This window comes from Hyperolius riggenbachi, chromosome 12 (assembly GCF_040937935.1).
Source record: "Hyperolius riggenbachi isolate aHypRig1 chromosome 12, aHypRig1.pri, whole genome shotgun sequence".
Lineage (NCBI taxonomy): Eukaryota > Metazoa > Chordata > Amphibia > Anura > Hyperoliidae > Hyperolius > Hyperolius riggenbachi.
This window is the reverse complement of record NC_090657.1, coordinates 154,569,771-154,591,844: the sequence shown is the minus strand read 5'-3', so window position 1 is coordinate 154,591,844 and position 22,074 is coordinate 154,569,771. Positions and strand designations below refer to the sequence as shown.

At 46.0% G+C, this 22,074-nt stretch overlaps 1 protein-coding gene across 2 annotated transcripts in view; it reads left to right on the top strand.

Moving 5' to 3' along the window:
* The first annotated feature begins 5,908 nt into the window (after positions 1-5,908).
* Positions 5,909-22,074, top strand: part of UBE2O (ubiquitin conjugating enzyme E2 O) — a 112,386-nt gene continuing 96,220 nt past the window's right edge. For both annotated transcript variants that reach the window (XM_068263165.1, XM_068263164.1), the window contains exon 1: positions 5,909-6,360. In XM_068263165.1, the coding sequence (XP_068119266.1) occupies positions 5,971-6,360 (390 nt within the window). In that variant the 5' untranslated portion in view covers positions 5,909-5,970. The remainder of the gene's footprint in view (positions 6,361-22,074) is intronic.

Genomic DNA, 22,074 nt, shown 5'->3' with positions numbered 1-22,074 from the left:
GCAACAATATTTATTTACATAGATTGTGTATTCAAGTATAGGGTTCAATTGTACATCAATTGAATTTCAATTGTACATCAAAAATAAAACCTCAATATGCAGGATCCTGCTCACATAACATCACTCACACACACAGACATACTCCAGCACACTGAACAAGTTCCCAGGATATACTTCTCCCGTTGCTGCAAAATAGTAATGTATTCAGATGACCAATTCAGCCCAAATGGACAACTCAGTGTGTCAGTGAATTAGTGTGCAGGTCATATCAGCATATAGACTCCAGATCAATCCAGGAGTAGGTTTGATAATCCTTAGTAGATTTGATCTTTATGGCGTATACAGTATTTAACTTGGATTAATGACCCCTTCCGTGGGTTGCAGCGTGTTGATCCACTAGATAAACAGCGTAATCAGCATGTGTAGAGCTTTGGTCAATGTTATTGCTTACCCCCTCCGTGATAGGCACCGCAACACTTCAAAGAGATACTTGATGCGGAGCTCACCGTCAAGAGGTTGGAGGTTAGCGTCAGATGGATGGCAAAGGACCGCTCGATCTCGGGAGCCCCGGCCGGTGGCAAGCCGAGAGAGACTATGCGTAGGTGTATGTCTATGCGCAGGGTCAGACTGACCCGGTCCTGGAACGCACACTTCCGCGTTCGGCGTGGGGAATAGGAAGTCCAGCCCCCGGATGTTGAACAGTGGTGACGTCACTCGTTGCTACAACCTATCGCTTACGCGTTTCAGAAACTATACGGTTTCCTTCGTCAGAGCTAGGCTCTCAGGGGCTGATGAACAACTATATATCCTGCTCCTGTCAATCAAGTTCCATACGGAGGTGGTAGCAAAACGTGACTGGCACGTCTAATCTCCCAATGATGATTGTGATGGGAGTGTTCTTACACTCATACTGCTGAGGGAGATACGTGTGCTGGTTTAAACTTACACCTTATTCATTCATACAACTTACTCCATAAAAAGTTTTACAATATCTGAAAGTATATAGAAAATCTATATATATATATATAAAAATAAGAAAGTCAATATGCAGACTGATATCCATAAAAGTATATGTATATAAAAATTGAACATATAAAATAAATATAGAAATATAAAAAATATATACATGAAAATAATAATGATAATGTATATGCACATAATTCATGTAAAATGTGCCAAATGGGTGCTAATATAACATGATTCACTATTCAATATATCTAAATTATTCACCATATAAACTCAATGTGAAAGGTAGAGATACATTAGGGTCATGTGTCAAGTTTCTGTTCAACCACAAGGAGCAAATTCATTCATAGATAATTATTAATATTTCTCAAATTTTAGGTTTTATTTTTGATGTACAATTGAAATTCAATTGATGTACAATTGAACCCTATACTTGAATACACAATCTATGTAAATAAATATTGTTGCTTTACACGTCTAGTACAAGGTCTTATTTGGTCCTTAGAAGCGCACCCTGTATATTTGTATTTGAATTTTTATCTTTGTGTGGTTGGGGAACCACTTATGTAGGGGAGCAGCTGTATCTGGTTATATTAATCATTTTGAGCGCAGGGACTGAACGTCCATTTGTAATAATACAATGTGCAGTCACACAGATGCAGTGAAAGGTATGCAGTGACTGGTATTACAATACAATGTGCAGTCACACAGATGTAGTGAAAGGTATGCACTGACTGCAGGTATACTACAATGTGCATGCACAAATATGCAGTGAAAGGTATGCAGTGACTGGTATAATATAGTGTGCAGTCACACAGATGCAGTGAAAGGTATGTACTAACTGCTGGTATATTACAATGTGCAGTCACAGAGATGCAGTCAAAGGTATGAACTGACTGTGGTATAATACAATGTGCAGTCACACAGATGCAGTGAAAGGTATGCAGTGACTGGTATAATACTGTGTGCAGTCACACAGATGCAGTTAAAGGTATGCACTGACTGCTGGTATAATACAATGTGCAGTCACACAGATGCAGTGAAAGGTATGCAGTGACTGGTATAATACAGTGTGCAGTCACACAGATGCAGTGAAAGGTATGCAGTGACTGGTATAATACAGTGTGCAGTCACACAAATGCAGTGAAAGGTATGCGCTGACTGCTGGTATAATACAGTGTGCAGTCACAGAGATGCAGTGAAAGGTATGCACTGACTGCTGGTATAATACAATGTGCTGTCACACAGATGCAGTGAAAGGTATGCACTGACTGGTATAATAATGCAATGTGCAGTCACACAGATGCAGTGAAAGGTATGCACTGACTGGTATTATAATACAATGTGCAGTCACATAGATGTAGTGAAAGGTATGCACTGACGATGCTGGGCCTGGCACAGTATGGCATGGGCCAGCTGCGACAAGACAGGGCTGTATATGCAATGTTAGTGGCATACACACACAAAAAAAACATCACAAGAACATTAGCTTTCAAAAGAGCTTTTTTTGTGGTGCTTTTCAGCAACAAATATCAGCAAGGAGCAAACTAACAAGACCTAAGTAACGCTTTCCCTATATCTCCAGCAACCTCTCCCTTCTCTCACTAAGCAGGCAGCAGACAGAGTGAAAAAAATGGCTGACACAGCAGCGTTTTTATAGGGGGGCGGGGGTCCAGGAGGGAGTGCAGCCTGATTGGCTGCCATGTGTCTGCTGACTGTGATGTAGAGGGTCAAAGTTTAGCCCAATGATGTGGTATAGGAGGTGGGTCGATCTCGCTAAATGTTCGCGATTTGCCGGTGTTTGCGCCGGCGAACCGTTCGGGCCATCTCTGCTTGGGAACCCTTACTCTTTAGGGACAGTCCCACTGCCACAGGTCACAAGTAGATTTGTCTACTTACTAGTGACCAGCCACTCATCCAGGAGGAAGCAAGAACCAAGAGAACACACAGGCAAATAAAGCCTGGAAAGGCGACCCCTCCATGGGCGCCACACTCTGACAGCCTGCAGTACCACTACAGGACATCAGGTGTCATCACGCCGTGGTGACGTGGTGATGATGTCTGACACAGGCAGCCCAGAAGGAGTCAAGGACGGTGATCGCACTGGTAGTCTTCTTTCTTCTTCCTTTGGGGCACCGTGCGCCACCAGCTCCCTAGCGGTTATGTCCTTCTGTCTGCACCCCCCTTCTTCTACTCGCCGGCCTGCGTCCAGGGCAGTCGCCCTACTTGCACTGCCCAAGAAATGGTCCTGGATGCGTGGACTTCGGGACGGCTTCGTGGGACGAGACTCCAGAGGTAAATATAACTGGAGATGGTTTAAACTTCCGATTTTGGGTTCGCAAATTTCCGCAAAAGTTTGTGTTCGCGCGAACCAGGCGAACCACCATCGACTTCAATCGGCAGGCAAATTTTAAAACATACAGGGACTATTTCTGGCCACAAAATTGATGGAAAAGTTGTTTCAAGGGGTCTAACAGCTGGAGGGGGGCATGGGGGAGTGGGATACATGCCAAAAGACCTTCGGAAAATTACGTATTTGACGTAGAGATGCATCACATTGCATTGCTAAATTGGAGGCATAAAGGATTAAAGTGCCTTAAAACATCTTGTGTGTGTATACATGGATCAGGCAGTGTAAGTAGTGTACTGCTTCACACTGACAGACCAAACTCACTGTGTAACGTACCGCAAACAGCTGTTTGTGTAGTGTTGGCCATGCTGGTGTGCACATTGGCAAGAGCGCAGGCGATGGCGGTTTTCAAGCCCATTTGGTCGCTGGGCTGAGGTAGCTCAATGACAGAACAACAGTGACTGTCCAGCTGATCGAATTTGGTCTGTCCACAATGAAGCAACGACCTTATTATCTTGGGTGCCCCCAACACACTCATATAGGTCATTGCTTCATTGTGATACGCAAGCCCCTTCACCGCGACAAGGTAAGAATCACGAGGGGGAATTGAGACATGTACATCCCTTTTGTTTTGTTGTTGCAGCCACAGTGAAGCCAGAAAAATTAGGCATGTACACACACCAGAAAAATTATTATTTTTTGTATTAGTCAGCGGCCTTAAAAATTCAGGAATCCATTTCGAGTCCTGGACCATGTTGGTGGTGGCGGGGAAGGCAGTCAAGCGGCCTGCAGGCAGAGATGCTGTGTGGGGACTGATTTAGTCTTTGGGCAGGCAGCAGCAGCGTGCAGGCAGAGATGCTGTGTGGGGACTGATTTAGTCTTCGGGTAAGCAGTCACCTGGTGTGCAGGCAGAGATGTTGTGTGGGGACTGACTTAGTCTTCGGGCAGGCAGCAGCGGCGTGCAGGCAGAGATGCTGTGTGGGAACTGACTTAGTCTTCGGGCAGGCAGTAGCCCTCTGGGATCCATGCCTCATTCATTTTAATAAAGGTGAGGTACTGAACACTTTTTTGACCTAGGCGACTTCTCTTGTCAGTGACAATGCCAAAAGAGATAACCTATAGTACTTTCAATCACAAATGTGCTGGCTTGTAATAGATAGAAGAGGATGGTAGAACTGCAAGGCCCAGCAGTGACTGTGGCCTGGCCTGTATGCAGTGTGTAACCCACACAGACAGATATTAATAACAGATACAATTAGAAGCTAAGCACAGCTTATGATAGACAGTGTGCTGGCTTGCTTGCAATAGTTAGAAGAGTATAGTAGAACTACAAGGCCCAACAACTGACTGTGGCCTGTATGCAGTGTAAGTGTAACCCACACACACAAATATCTATAACAGATACAGTAGCAAGCTAAGCACAGCTTATGATAGACAGTGGGCTTGATTCACAATGCCGTGCTAACTGTTTAGCATGGGTGTGCTAAACAGTTAGCACGTGAAGTGCCGTTCGCAGGACTTTTGCGCGCGCAAAGTGCCGCGATTCGCGCGATCGCAGACTTTTGCGCGTGCAATTTGCGCTCCCCTTTAATATAGGTAGCAAGCTCGCCTTCACACCACAGCGGCCATCAGTGTCACTCATTTCTCCGCTCCTCTCCTGTGCAGAAGCTTACTCTTCCTTTCCATCTCCAATGCTGCCATAGCCGTCGGCCACAATGCAAACGTGCAGAGAGAGCAAGGTGGCTGCTGCATAGGCAGCTAGCAGCAGAGTACCACAGTCAGGTGTTTGCCTGATCTCCTTGCATTGCAGCATTTGCAAGCTTGCAAATGCTGCACCAGTTTAGCCTGCTGCTTTGGTGCCCTTGCTCTTGTGGTGCCCTAGGCTATGGCCTAGGCGGCCTTGGTCTAAATCTGGCCCTGGGTACAGGTGCCCCTAGTATAGGTAGCAAGCTATAGGTGCCCCTGTTTAAGTAGCCAAGTAAAGGTGGTGCCCCAGTATAGGTAGCCAGGAACAGGTGGTGCCCTCAGTAAAGGTAGCCAAGTCTAGGTGGTGCCCTCAGTAAAGGTAGCCAAGTAAAGGTGGTGCCCCAGTATAGGTAGCCAGGTATAAATAGTGCCCCAGTATGGGTAGCCAGGTATAGGTGGTGCACCAGTATAGGTAGCCAGGTATGGGTGGTGCCCCAGTATAGGTAGCTAGGTATAGGTAGTTCCAGTCCCAGTATAGGTAGCACACACACACACACACACTAACACGAGCACGCATGCACGCACACACACAAAATTCATATTCATGCTGGCTCAATTGAAATGGCTCATGAATGACCATATGGAAGAGAAATGGCAAATGAGGGATTGTGTTATCTCATTGGAGGGGGGACTCATTCCATATTCACTAACAGTGTAGAGGAATTACAGCTGCCTGTCAAAGAAACAGGGAATCTGGGTAACAGTGACGCTGCAGACTGTGCATTGAGAATAAGCACTAGTTCACTAAAGGTCCCCTGGTAACAGAGCTCTGGGTTTCCCTAGCAACAGCATCCCTGTACCTAACAACGACGTGCTGCGCAGTGATGTCAGCTCGCCCGTACGCAGACTTTTCAGTGGTATCCGCCCAGGCCGGCGGTTGAGCTTCTGTTCTCTTCCGGACAACAACAATGGCGGTTGCTCTGCCCTCTCCCGGTACCGGAGACTCTACTCCCTTGTCCGGTAGCGACGGCTCCCAGCGGCTGTTCTTCTCTCATGATCTGGTGTTCGGTACCTACCGGGGCCATAGCCGCTTTGGCCTGGTGAGGCTCATCCACGGGGAGGACTCGGAAAGCGAAGAGGAGGAGGAGGTGGTGGTGCTGGGAGATGAGGAGACTGTCGGGGGCCACAGGAAGGGAGGAGGCAGCGCCGGTGTTGGAGGAGAGGCAGCTGAAGGAGCACAGGGGAGTCCCGGATCGGATACTGTAGGTGAAGCCAACAGGTTCGGACCCCTCAAGAGAGGCTATGTGAGAGTGCAGTGGTACCCAGAGGGCATCCGGCAGGATGTGAAAGAGACCAAGGTAACTTATGGCTACAACCGTATATGTGATACATGGGATGCAGATCAGAGGGCGGAAAGGATGGTTAGTGATCTGTACAAATGGCACATGCTGTATGGGCCCCCATCCTCCATTCCAGATGACTGATGTACATCGAATACATACATGTATATTACTTTACTGTTGTCAAGTAATCTAGAATTGAGGAGTGGGTCAGTCAGAAAAAAAGGCCTTGATAGTCTTAAATCATTATGACAGAAGTCATCTACAGACAATAAAAAAACAACTGAGAAAAATAGTAGTCTAGACTATTAGAAAATGCTTGGGAAACACTCATTATGGATACTATGGCAGTGGTCACATGACTGCTGCACAGTAATTGTGGCTGTGGAGGAGGGGTGCTCTCAGGCTTATTGAAATCAGATCCTCGTGAAGTAAATCTGAGTGGGGAGGAATATGTGCACTACCATTACAGACTCAAAATCTTATTTGCCCTTGCTTAGCTGTTGTGATGAGTCCCTGCTGTTCATGTTTTCTGACAAACTGGCCAGGAATGAGTAGGCAGATCAGGTGCTCTGGTTGTGTGCTTGCTTGTTCCAGCTGTGCGAGAATGCTTTGCTTTAAAAAACAAACAAACATGCAGTATCAATCATTTTTTCTGTAATTTCAAATAGGTAACTTTTAGCATCTACAGAATTGGAGGAGAGGGATTTCCTCAAGCTCCATCGCGTTGTCACTTGAAGTCAACCCGAGATGAGCGGTGTATGGAGGCTGCCATATTTTTTTTTTATTTCCTTTCAAACAATACCGGTTACCTGACAGCCCTGCATATTTTCTGCCCCTAATACATTTAGCCTTAAACCCTGAACAAGCCTGCAGCAGATCAGGTGTTTCTGGCATTATTGTCAGATCTGACAAGATTAGCTGCATGCTTTTTTTTTCTGGTGTAATTCAGACACTAGTGCAGCCAAATAGATCAGCGGGGATGCCAGAGAAATGGTACTGATTAAAAGGAAATAAATATGGCAGCCTCCATATACCTCTCAGCTTGGGTTCGCTTTAATATGGTGGTCAGGATAAAGCAGTGTGGGAGAGTTGCTGACCACCACACTCCACCTGCTAAAGGGGTGTTTACAGCCTATTTTTCTGTGTTAAATTTTAGCTTTAAATCCTAAAGAAAAAGGGGGGGGGGGGTATTTTATACTAATGTGCTTTTGTGTATTTTGAATTCTGCTTTAAATGGAACCTGTTCCGATGAAAATGACTGGGCTGCTATTGCCCAATGTGCAGTTTTTCTTTATTTTCTAGCTTTTCTTTAGCTTTTAGGCTTGTTGACCTAGAATAAGCTTGCAGGCAGCAACGTATGAACGGTTGGGACCTGTGTCCTTGTTCTGGTATTTGGAGCAAGAATCGCAATGATAACTAAAATAAAACAAGTTGAAAATAGACATTTAAGGCCTCTTACACAGTAAGACGTTGCGTTTGATGCGACATTAAGGTTGCATAACGTGCCCCCCTAACGCAATGCATTGAAAGACTATAACTTGGACGTTATTTAGCCCTGCGTTTAGTGCTCCGTTTTCGTCACAGTGATAGAACGAAAACGGTGCATGCGTTAAAAAAAAGAAAACATTACTGAGCGTGTGCAAATAGTCTAACGCAGCTAAAAACGTGTATAACGCATAGCATGCAGCACTTTCATTTAACGTGCAGCGTTAGACACCAATGTAACGTCTGCACTGTGAGCAGTACATTGATTTTTCATTTCTGTAGGTTATTGTGTTGTAACGTGCGACTTTAACGTCGCACTTTGAAAGAGCCCTTAAACCTGCCCTGTTTGAAACCAGTGTTTATTTTTTTGCTTCTATTAGAGTACAGTGAATGTTAAATACCAAGGATGGGCTCTAGCTCTAGAAAATATTTTCAGGTCTATTGGACCACCTGTAATGCATGTATCCATCAGAGTACTCTTAGGCTACGTTCACAGTGGCCGTTAAAACATATTGTGATGGCGGCTCCACATGTTATGCTCACGTCGGGTACAATGAAGCATACAGTCAGTGAAAAGCATGCTTCGTTTCCACACTTACCGTCCGTGCTTAGCAGTGATAAACTGCAAGCAGTGTATTACCATAATGCACCACACCCTCCACACTGTGACACTGTGAACGTTGCATAGTTGGTGCATTGCAGTGCGGTAAGCAGTGTTACAAAGCGGCCGTCACACCGCACCACTGTGAATGTAGGGTTAAGGTTTGGACCCACAGCGTGTTTTTTTTATTTTTTAAATTTTTTTTAATTTGCAACAAGTCCTACATGTGCACGATTCAGCGACATGCTGCATTTCCGACTCTAAAGGCAGCCATACACTGGTCGATTGCCACCAGATCGACCAGCAGATAGATCCCTCTGTGATCAAATCTGATCAAAGAGGGATCTATTGGCTGCCTACACTGCTAACAGATTTTGAATCAATTTCACTATGAAACCGATTCACAGTCTGGAGTTGTCGCCGCCCCTGCATACAATACCTGATCCCCGAAAGGAAGTAAGTGGAGACAGCGGGGACACGCGCCGGCGGCACAGGTTATGTATTGGCGCTAGCGTCGGTCGTCGGACATTCAAACGCCGCTATCGACGCACTATCGGATGGAAATCGGTCGATCGGGCAGCGTTTGCGCATCGCTTTCGCAGCAGATGCGATCAGTGATCAAATCTGCTTTCTATCGGCGGGAATTCGAGTAAGTGTATGGGCACCTTTACAACGGATCAGATCTTTAAGATCCCTGATGACTTCCATGCAAAGTACCACAATTGTTTAACCTCTAATTCATGCCTGTCGTGTGTTTCCACGGGTAGGAAGATGGGGGGGGGACGCTCTGTCGGGTGGCGTCTCTGTGAGGTTCCCCCGATCCATCCTTAGGTAAGTACTGAGCTTTAGTTTGGTTGCATGCACTACATTTTGAAGACCGAATGGATGCGCCAGATCTGAGGTAATTATGCAGCCACTGGCCGGTGAATAGGCGGAATTTATCTGTACGTTTTCTGTAGAGTTTATTGGTGTTGAGGCAAGGGATAATGTATTTATGAGATGGATATATAGATCTCTCTTTCTCTTTTTCTCTCTCTTTCTCTCTCTTTCTCTTTTTCTCTCTCTTTCTCTTTTTCTCTCTCGCTGTCGCTCTCGCTATCTCGCTCTCTCTCTCGATTTTTTTTTTTTTTTTTTTTTTTTTTTTTTTTTTTTTATATGGTGGTCATACACTGACTTATTGCTGGGCCCCAGATTTGACCATGACCATCAGATGGATTCCTGTCAGATCAAAGCTGATCTGAAAGGGATCTATTATTGCCACACATTAGGCATAGATTTTTAATAGATTATTAGAAGCTATCTAATCTATTCCTATAACTGCAGCATTGCACTGTTCCATGCAACGCTATGAGGCATCGATCAGCTGCTGGTCTTGACCAATCTCTGATCAAAATCTTCTATCTGGATTTTCAAAATCGTTAGGAAGATTGATCGATCATGCCATCTGTAGTATCAATTTCTAGCAGATTCGAACAGACTGATCATATCGACTGGATATAGATGACATAATGTGGATATAGAGACGAGCTACAAAATTGATACGTGGGATGGAAGGTCTCGCTTACCAAGAAAGGTTAGATAAACTGGGTTTATTTAGTCTAGAGAAAAGACGCCTTAGAGGAGATCTAATTAACATGTATAAATACATTAGAGGGCAATATAATAGCAGGGCGGATGAGCTTTTTGTCCCTAGGCCTTCTCAAAGGACTAGAGGACATGAGCTGCGCATGGAGGAAAAACGGTTTAGCCATTTATTTAGGAAAGGGTTCTTTACAGTAAGAGTGGTTAAGATGTGGAATGCATTGCCACAGGAAGTCGTTATGGCAAACTCTATACCTGCATTTAAAGGGGGCTTAGATGCTTTCCTTGCGTTGAAAGACATCCATGGCTACAATTACTAGGTTATGCCTAATGATGTTGATCCAGGGATTTTATCTGATTGCCATCTGGAGTCGGGAAGGAATTTTTCCCATTTGGGGCTAATTGGACCATGCCTGGTGGGGTTTTTTTCGCCTTCCTCTGGATCAACAGGGGTATGTGGGGGACGGGCTGGAGTTGTACTTTGTACTGGTTGAACTCGATGGACGTATGTCTTTTTTCAGCCAAAATAACTATGTAACTATGTAACATCACCTGCTAGCAGTAAAAATGTCAGCATGTGGTAAATGTTAGAATGTAAATCAGGGAGAGGAAAGATTTTACAATGAGCAAACACTGACTAAATCATTTATACATAATTATTGTAAAAATGAAGCACTTTTTTTATTACATTATTTTCACTGGAGTTCCTCTTTAAGATCCCTTTTACACTTAATCAGCTGCTCAGTTATAACTGAAAGGACAACTGAATTTCAGAGTAATGTCCATGGCTCAGTTCCCACTACAGTATACACGGTTTAACGGAAAGCTTTTTCACAATGCATTGCTATGGAAAGTAAAAATGGATCAGTCTTTCAGCGTATAGTGTAAAAGAGGCTTTAGTGTATGGTCTTCTTGATTGAATGAAGCCATATAAACTGAATTTTAAGCACTTGATGAGGAGTTCATTTATCAGTCACTTAATGCTCATGCATCCATCGTACCAGAGCTGAATGGGTTATTAACAGGGGTGGCGGGCATGCATTAGATGCTGTCCTCATGCCCACTGCTCCCCCTTCCCCATTCTTCTCCGTCCCCCTCCTTCTTACCCTATATCGCTGTTCCAGGGTTGAGTCTAGTCTGTGCACCGCCCCATATACCGGTATTCTGAATGGCAGGATGCTACCCAGCAGGGCTGTGGAGTCGGAGTCGGGGCAATTTTGGGCACCCGGAGTTGGAGTCGCTGATTTCATAAACTGAAGAGTCGGATGATTTTTGTTCAGCCCTGTCAAGTATTAGACTAAGGAGTTGGAGCCATTTTGGGCACCCAGAGTCGGAGTAGTTTCATAAACTGAGGAGTCGGAGTTGAAGATTTTTGTACATACTCCACAGCCCTGTTACTCAGCATAATAGCTCCACCCACTGTTAACTCATGGAACCCTGCTGTGCGAAGACACATAACCAATAATTAAAGAATAGATCTTTACTTGTGGAGGTTGTTTGAACCAAAAAAGGCAACATTTGGGCACAAGTTGGGATAGTTAGAGTCGTCTTTTGGAGTCAGGCTTTTTTATTTTTATTTTTTTTATTACAATTGATTTCCATTTACGAGCTGCACTATCTATCTCAGCCTAAGCTAATAATTGGTTTGATCTCTTATGTGGGCTTTAAATACAAGCATGCCATTTTTGTACAAGATGCAACTTCAACTTGTGTGAGGCCTTCATGTGAAGCAGAAATTGCTCATCTGTGTATATAATTTAGTTTGACTATATTGTCTTCTGTAGCTACACTGGGACTTTCTGGGTATTTCCTTTAATAAGCTGCATTATCATAACATACATGTCATATTTTTTCACTTGTCCATTATACTCTGCAGATTTCTCTCTGCCTGTGCCCTATGTGTCTCCTATACATACCGGTATATTGATGTGTTTGGAGTAATACCATTCTCTTACATCTGTTGTGTATTTCCTGCCATTTGGCTCCCCCACAAGCATATAAGGGTTAACTAATAATGCTGATTCAGATGCGAACAATAGGGATCCCTTCTGCTTGTGATGTTTGTGGGGATTTTAAGATGCAATTAGCAAGGAACAGAAAACTCCCAAGGGCAGGCCCTGGCCTTAAAATGTCCCCTTCGGCTTTTGGACTGTAATGTGGACAGGCTGCTTCTGTGTCATTATAGTGATCTTTCAGGGATGCCTGCACGCTTACTGAGGCTATCCTACTACTCCATCACTGTGCAAACTACCAAGTGCACAGGGGAAGCAGATCAAACCACGTTGTCTGCCAAAGGAGATAGGAGTGTCATTCTGTTTAGCCAGTCTTGTGATTCATATAGAGCCGCTAGACTGATTTGCCAGGCAAGTGATGCTATTATTTTAGATTTAGATGTTCTTGTGTCAATTTCCAGTTTATTGGGCATTGATGCCGCATATATGAAGATGCTGACTCATTGTCCAGGTGAAACAGATAGCTGCAAAAGACGAGAAGGAATTAGGTGGTGCGCTGTGCTTATCTCTATCAGACCAAAAGTTTGGACACACCTTCTCATTCAAAGCGTTTTTTTTTTCTTTATTTTCATGACTACGAACATTGTAGATTCACACTGAAGGCATCCGAACTATGAATTAACACGTGGAAGTAAAGTACATAACCAAAAAGTGTGAAACAACTGAAAATGTGTCATATTCTAGGTTCTCCAAAGAAGCCACATTTTGCTTTGATTACTGCTTTGCACACTCTTGGCATTCTCTAGATGAGCTTCAAGAGGTAGTCACCTGAAGTGGTCTCCCAACAGTCTTGAAGGAGTTCCCAGAGGTGCTTAGCACTTGTTGGCCCTTTTGCCTTCACTCTGCGGTCCAGCTCACCCCAAACCATCTCGATTGGGTTCAGGTCTGGTGACTGTGAAGGCTAGGCCATCTGGCGCAAGCACCCCATCACTCTCCTTCCTAGTCAAATAGCCCTTACACAGCCTGGAGGTGTGTTTGGGGTAATTGTCCTGTTGAAAAATAGATGGTCCAACTAAACGCAAAAACTGGATGGAATAGCATGCTGCTGCAAGACGCTGTGGTAGCCCTGCTGGTTCAGTATGCCTTCAATCGTGAATAAATCCCCAACAGTGTCACCAGCAAAGCACCCCCACACTAGGCCTGAACGATTTTAGGAAAAAATGGAATTGAGCGATTTCTGTCTGAAATTGCGATTTCGATTCACGATTTCCTTCAAATCAAGCTTTGTTCCCCCTCTGTCCCCCTGTCTCTCTTTGTGCCCCCTTTGCCTCTTTATGCTTCCCTCTGGGCCTCTCTCTTGACCTCTTTATCCCTCTGTGTCCCCTCTGTGTCCCCTCTGTGTCCCCTCTGTGTCCCCTCTGTGTCCCCTCTGTCCCCCAAGCTGCATCAGTTCTGGACATAGCTTCCAGCACGAGTCCAGCGATGCCCGTCTATCCACTTCATCTCCTGCAGGCTCTAATGCACTGAATACTTCCTGTACTATTATTATTTAGTATTTATATAGCGCCGACATATTACGCAGCGCTGTACTATATATATATATATATATATATATATATATATATATATATATATATATATATATATATATATATATATATATATATATATATATATATATATATATATATATTCTTGTCACTAACTGTCCCTCAAAGGAGCTCACAATCTAATCCCTACCATTGCCATATGTCTATATATTATGTAGTGTAAGTACTGTAGTCTAGGGCCAATTTTAGGGGGAGCCAATTAACTTATCCGTATGTTTTTGGAATGTGGGAGGAAACCGGAGTGCCCGGAGGAAACCCACACAGACACGGAGAGAACATACAAACTCTTTGCAGATAGTGCCCTGGCTGGGATTCGAACCAGGGACCCAGCGCTGCAAGGCGAGAGAGCTAACCACTACGCCACCGTCTATGTCATGTGACATACAGGAACCCGGAGTTTTGCCAAGCACAAGAGTAGGCAGACTGTGATAGAGGGCGGACAGCGGAAAGTCTCGTGCGGAAGGTATGTCCAACACTGTGGGCCGCACGCGCCAGGACTTTGGGGAAGTTTGAACCGCTTCTTCAAACTTCCCCATGTGGAAATGACGTGATCGCGATAATCGCCGCTTTGACGATTCAGAAATTGTGATCTTGGTGATTGCGATTTCGGTTTAAATTCGATGTATCTTTCAGGCCTACCCCACACCATCACACCTCCTCCTCCATGCTTCATGGTAGGAACCAGGCATGTAGAGACCATCCGTTCACCTTTTCTGCGTCGCACAAAGGCACGGTGGTTGGAACCAAAAATCTTAAATTTGGACTCCTCAGACCAAAGCACAGATTTCCACTGGTCTACTGTCCATTCCTTGTGTTCTTTAGCCCAAACAAGTCTCTTCTGCTTGTTGGCTGTCCTTAGCAGTGGTTTCCTAGCAGATATTCTACCATGAAGGTCTGATTCACACAGTCTACTCTTAACAGTTGTTCTAGAGATGTGTCTGCTGCTAGAACTCTGTGCGGCATTGACCTGGTCTCTAATCTGAGCTGCTGTTAATCTGTGGTTTCTGAGGCTGGCGCAGCAGAGGTGACTCTTGGTCTTCCTTTCCTGGGGCGGTCCGCATGTGAGCCAGTTTTTTTGTAGCGTTTGATGGTTTTTGAAACTGCACTTAGGGACACTTTAAAAGTTTTTTTCCCAATTTTTCGGACTGACTGACCTTCATTTCTTAAAGTATTGATGGCCACTCGTTTTTCTTTGCTGCTTTTTTCTTGTCATAATACAAATTGTAACCATCTATTCAGTAGGACTATCAGCTGTGTATCCACCTGACTTCTCCACAACGCAACTGATGGTCCCAACTCCATTTATATGGCAAGAAATCCCACTTATTAAACCTGACAGGGGACACCTGTGAAGTGAAAACCATTTCAGGTGACTACCTCTTGAAGCTCATCAAGAGAAGTCCAAGAGTGTGCAAAGCAGTAATCAAAGCAAAAGGTGGCTACTTTGAAGAACCTAGAATATGACATATTTTCAGTTGTTTCACACTTTTTGGTTATGTACTATACTTCCACATGTGTTAGGATAGTTTGGATGCCTTCAGTGTGAATCTACAATGTTCAATGTTCATGAAAATAAAGAAAACTCTTTGAATGAGGTGGTGTCCAAACGTTTGGTCTGTACTGTATTTAGATAGTTTAGCCTGTAATTCCCCATCATGTGTTACTAATCACCAGTGTAATTTGAGCTCTCAGCTGTGTCAGCTGGCTGCCACAGCAGAGCAGCTAATTGGTAAACACAGGATGTTAACCTTATGCCTGCTTCCATGAAAGCAGGAAATAGAAACACTGCAGATTTTTTTTTTTTTTTTGAAGACTTGTATCAGCTGTAACAAATAAATATTTTTCTTTAAAGAGAACCTGAGGTGGGTTTGTGAAATCCTATTAGGACACAGAGGCATATTATGTATACAATGACCAGCTATACTGGGTCCAGCCCCCTCCCCCCGGCTCTGCTGTCCTCCATTATAAAAAGCGTCAGGCTAACGACACACAGATTGTTGCTAGCCTGTTATTTACCTCTGCCCTGCCACTCACCACCGCTCCCCTGCCTCCTGTATAGCGTGGCTCCCCTGCCTGTGTCCCTCCCCTCCCCGCCTCCGTAAGCCAATTGGAGGAAGCTTACGGAGGCGGGGATGGGCACAGACTGGGAGCCACGCTATACAGGAGGCGGGGGAGGGGTGGTGAGTGGCAGGGCAGAGGTAAATAACAGGCTAGCGACAATCTGTGTGTCGTTAGCCTGTCGCTTTTTAAAATGGGGGACAGCAGAGCCGGGGGGGAGGGGGCTGGAGCAGTATAGAAGGACACGGGCTGGTCATTGTATACAGAATATGCTTCTGCGTCCTAATAGGATTTCACAAACCCACTTTGGGTTCTCTTTAAAGGTTATTATGCTGTTGCTTATCTTTAAAATATAAAATGTACTAGCATATAAACTGATATGTCCACTTTTCCCTCAGAAACCTGGAAAAAGTGATTTGACTCATGTATAAATCCACTCCACAGTAGCCAGATGTGCCCCCAGTACAAGTCAGCTGCCCTCCTCATAGCTAGATGTACCCCAAGGATCATACAGCTGTGTCTTAAGATGCCACTAGTTGGGGTCATAGATAAGAGACACAGCAATTGTCACACATGAAAAATCCCCAATCAATGTACCATTGACACGTTGCTTGCACGCTCCTTTCCACAAGCCAGGGGACACAGGTAGTCTTGAGCAGCACACTTAGCACACCATGTTGCAGGGGGTGGGAAGCCTGGACACAGCAGGGAGCCAGGTGATAGTGCACAATCCTTAAGCTCCTCTGCCAGTAACAAAACCAGCTCCACCAGCCATTCTGCTCCACTAACTCACATATTAAGAGGGGGTAACTTTTCAGCCCAAGGAAACCCATCCTGACGCAGAGAACCATAAAATTCGGAAATATAGTACCTGATCTCTAGAAGTGCCAGGAAATTTGCTGTGCGCAGGTAGCACATAGCATATTTACTGGTACTAATTCCAGGTGAGCTGAAAGGCAGCTCCACAGAGCTACAAGGCTATAGTGTCTGTCTTGTTGGAGTTGTCATGATTCAGCACTAACCCCTACGCAATGAACCTAGATTTCACAGACTGACTGCCATTGGTTACAGGAGTGAAATGGTTAATGGTGAGGGGTGGAGGATAGACATACATTGTCACATGACTGTGCAGAAATCAGCACATCAATATCAAAGCAATAGCCTCCCATCATCCCTGCATGTGTCTGTTCCGCTTTCCTTCCTTTCCCAAGCTGTTATTACCAGCATTTGAGCAGTGGTGCATGTGTGATGATCAGAGGTTACGAGAAGGGCAGGAGACCGCATGCAGATTATAATGTCTTGTTTAATAATAGATTACAGATATCAGTGGCTGAAGGAAGTGAAATCTGCAGTCACGTTAGGGGATGTGCTTACTTTCTTTGGCGGAGCACAAGGAAAAGTAATTTATTCTTCTCGCAATATAGCCCTGTCCCTGTAGACTGCGCTGCTTTTGTTTGTATGCCTGAGAAGCCGTTGCTTAACCTGCCCTTGTATTCGAGAGCAGTACTTGGCTGGGCAGTCCCCATCACTTTCTGGTGGGGCTTAGTGCAGGCCCATCCATTTCTCAGTCTCTAGGGATAAATAATAAAACATTGATAAACCCATGAATTGCATATACTGCTGGCTGCTATAGATAGGCATTGCTTCAGTTTTCAGAGCAATAACTGCATAGAATGCTTTGTCACAGGCTAATATGGAACATTGTACTACATTGTGTAATTATACTTTAGCCAACAGATGCCTCTCTGGAAAGTTGGTTTTTATTTGTTATCTTAAAGGGATACTGTAGGGGGGTCGGGGGAAAATGAGTTAGTTACCCGGGGCTTCTAATGGTCCCCCGCAGACATGCTGTGCCCGCGCAGCCACTCCCCAATGCTCTGGCCCCGCCTCCGGTTCACTTCTGGAATTTCAGACTTTAAAGTCAGAAAACCACGGCGCCTGCGTTGCCGTGTTCTCGCTCCCCCTGATGTCACCAGGAGCGTACGGCGCAGGCACAGACCATACTGGGGCTGTGTCATACGCTTCTGGTGACATCAGGGGGAGCGACGATACGGCAATGCAGGCGCAGTGGTTTTCTGACTTTAAAGTCTGAAATTCCAGAAGTGAACCGGAGGCAGGGCTGGAGCATCGGTGAGTGACTGCGCGGGCACAGGACGTCTGCGGGGGACGATTAGAAGCCCCGGGTAAGTTCAACTCATTTTCCCCCGACCCCCTACAGTATCCCTTTAATGTACTGCAATTGTTTTAAAGCAGCATGCACAGCCATAATTTCCCAGGAAAAAAAAATATAAGTAGATATCTACTTGTTCTTGTTACTTAACATATGTATTGTACTGTCCATGATTTGATTCCAGTGAATTTTATACAGTAAATAAAGATAAAACTGTTTCAGGCATTTTCCATCTTAACTCCCTCTGACTGAAGCCAACCCTGATGTCATTTCCTCCCTTACTTTTTTTTTTCTCTCTCCTAGAAACTGCACTGTCATAGTTAGCTTTCTTTGTAAACACTTGTGAGCACAGCATAGATCATATTTCAGCAGCACTGAACTGCCCTCAGCCAATCAGTGCGGAGCATGAATGTGGGAGGGGTGATGACAAGCTTCCTTCTTGTGGGCAATGTACCAAATAGAGCCAGGCTGGCTGAGATGAGATTTATTACAGCAGAAGCCTTTCTGAAAAGATTGGAGTGCTTGCAATGCAGGGTGAGGTTGCAGGCTGCATAATAAACAATGAGCAGTGGGTACATGGAATTTCATTTTGTGGTTGACAATCCCTCTTTAAAGGAGTCATCAGGGGATATAAGGACAATAAGTGCTACTTACCCGGGGCTTCATCCAGCCCCAAGCTCCCAGCATGTCCCTCGCTGCAGCTCCGCGGTGAGCCGTTCGCCTGTGAAGCTTTCCGGTCCCTGGTGATGACGTCAGGCTGACCTGGACCCTGGTTCGGCGCGTGGCGGTGATTGACAGCGCCGCTCACACAGGCGCAGTACAGGCCGACCTCTAGGTCGGCCTGACGTCATCACCGGGGACCGGAAAGCTTCACAGGTGAATGGCTCACCGCGGAGCTGCAGCGAGGGACTTGCTGGGAGCTTTTAGTACCTGGGACTTCTGCCAGCCCCCTGCAGCCAGCCTGTTCCCGCACCGGTCCTCAACAATCCCGCGGTCCCCAGCTGTAGCTCATTGTCACTTTGTAGAGTCACCGCCCACTGCACCTGCGTGGCCGTGGACGAGCGCGTCCTTGTTAGCACTCCTGTTGCTGGGTGCATCCTGCGCAGGCGCAAGAACGAGGAAGCGCAGGACCAGAGCCGTGGACGTCGACTTACAAGTTGGCGAAAAAAGTCTGAAAAGTCGCATCGTGTGTTAGCGGTGTCATGTGACCATACAGTGAGGCCTAGAGTAGTTTTGAAAGGATGCCTCAAAGCCACGGTAAACAGCATGTTTGCCTGTAAAAGTGCGTTATCCTGACAAAATGCATTGTGCCACATTCAATGTGTTAAGGTCCGTACACACGCCGGACTGGAGGCAACAACGGGTCCGTCGTCGCCTCCCGCTGGGTGGGCGTTCCAGCGACAGTCCGGCGTGTGTACAGTCTGTCTGCAGACTGATACGGCTGTTTCTGAGGGCGGATCGCTCAGAAACAGCCATATCAGTCCGCTGACAGACTGTGCACACGCCGGACTGTCGCTGGAACGCCCACCCAGTGGGAGGTGACGACGGACCCGTCGTTGCCTCCAGTCCGGCGTGTGTACGGACCTTTAGCCCCATAGGAATATCATTGCATCTGAATTGATGAGATGATATTGGTCTCAATTCACTAAGATCATGCTGGAGATAAGGCAAGCGAAAACTTGCCACCACACAGTGAGAGTTATCTTATCTCTTCGTTCCTTAAGTTATCTTACACACATTCTGTACTGCTGATAACCTTCTGCTCCCTGGTGTGTCCCCTTATTCTGTACTGCTGATAACCCGCTGCTCCCTGGTATACCCCCTTATTCTGTACTGCTGATAACCCGCTACTCCCTGGTAAACCCCCTTATTCTGTACTGCTGATAACCCGCTGCTCCCTGGAATACCCCCTTATTCTGTACTGCTGATAACCCGCTGCTCCCTGGTATACCCCCTTATTCTGTACTGCTGATAACCTGCTACTCCCTGGTATACCCCCTTATTCTGTACTGCTGATAACCTGCTGCTCCCTGGTATACCCCCTTATTCTGTACTGCTGATAACCTGCTACTCCCTGGTATACCCCCTTATTCTGTACTGCTGATAACCTGCTGCTCCCTGGTATACCCCCTTATTCTGTACTGCTGATAACCCGCTACTCCCTGGTGTACCCCCTTATTCTGTACTGCTGATAACCCGCTACTTCCTGGTATACCCCCTTATTCTGTACTGCTGATAACCTGCTGCTCCCTGGTGTACCCCCTTATTCTGTACTGCTGATAACCTGCTGCTCCCTGGTGTACCCCCTTATTCTGTACTGCTGATAACCCGGTACTCCCTGGTATACCCCCTTATTCTGTACTGCTGATAACCTGCTGCTCCCTGGTATACCCCCTTATTCTGTACTGCTGATAACCTGCTGCTCCCTGGTATACCCCCTTATTCTGTACTGCTGATAACCCGCTACTCCCTGGTATACCCCCTTATTCTGTACTGCTGATAACCCGCTACTCCCTGGTATACCCCCTTATTCTGTACTGCTGATAACCCGCTACTCCCTGGTATACCCCCTTATTCTGTACTGCTGATAACCCGCTACTCCCTGGTATACCCCCTTATTCTGTACTGCTGATAACCTGCTGCTCCCTGGTGTACCCCCTTATTCTGTACTGCTGATAACCTGCTACTCCCTGGTATACCCCCTTATTCTGTACTGCTGATAACCCGCTACTCCCTGGTATACCCCCTTATTCTGTACTGCTGATAACCCGCTACTCCCTGGTATACCCCCTTATTCTGTACTGCTGATAACCCGCTGCTCCCTGGTATACCCCCTTATTCAGTACTGCTGATAACCTGCTGCTCCCTGGTATACCCCCTTATTCTGTACTGCTGATAACCCGCTACTCCCTGGTATACCCCCTTATTCTGTACTGCTGATAACCCGCTACTCCCTGGTATACCCCCTTATTCTGTACTGCTGATAACCCGCTACTCCCTGGTATACCCCCTTATTCTGTACTGCTGATAACCCGCTACTCCCTGGTATACCCCCTTATTCTGTACTGCTGATAACCCGCTACTCCCTGGTATACCCCCTTATTCTGTACTGCTGATAACCCGCTGCTCCCTGGTATACCCCCTTATTCTGTACTGCTGATAACCTGCTGCTCCCTGGTATACCCCCTTATTCTGTACTGCTGATAACCTGCTGCTCCCTGATGTACCCCCTTATTCTGTACTGCTGATAACCTGCTGCTCCCTGATGTACCCCCTTATTCTGTACTGCTGATAACCTGCTGCTCCCTGATGTACCCCCTTATTCTGTACTGCTGATAACCCGCTACTCCCTGGTATACCCCCTTATTCTGTACTGCTAATAACCTGCTGCTCCCTGGTGTACCCCCTTATTCTGTACTGCTGATAACCCGCTACTCCCTGGTATACCCCCTTATTCTGTACTGCTAATAACCTGCTGCTCCCTGGTGTACCCCCTTATTCTGTACTGCTGATAACCTGCTGCTCCCTGGTATACCCCTTATTCTGTACTGCTGATAACCTGCTGCTCCCTGGTATACCCCCTTATTCTGTACTGCTGATAACCCGCTACTCCCTGGTATACCCCCTTATTCTGTACTGCTGATAACCTGCTGCTCCCTGGTGTACCCCCTTATTCTGTACTGCTGATAACCTGCTACTCCCTGGTATACCCCCTTATTCTGTACTGCTGATAACCTGCTGCTCCCTGGTATACCCCCTTATTCTGTACTGCTAATAACCTGCTGCTCCCTGGTGTACCCCCTTATTCTGTACTGCTGATAACCTGCTGCTCCCTGGTATACCCCTTATTCTGTACTGCTGATAACCTGCTGCTCCCTGGTATACCCCCTTATTCTGTACTGCTGATAACCCGCTACTCCCTGGTATACCCCCTTATTCTGTACTGCTGATAACCTGCTGCTCCCTGGTATACCCCCTTATTCTGTACTGCTGATAACCCGCTACTCCCTGGTATACCCCCTTATTCTGTACTGCTAATAACCTGCTGCTCCCTGGTATACCCCCTTAATTTGAACAGTCTGTAGAGCTTTAGTAACATGGGACAGAAGCACAGCCTGCAGGCCCCACCCCAGCAGATAATTCCACTCAGCCCTCCCATTATGGACCACAACCACCATGGGGCTTTTAGGTGGCTTGCTAACAGCTTGCAGCCTGGATAGGTACATTATAATGCCACTTTTGTGTGTTCTTACAGCATTCTTTGCATGCCTG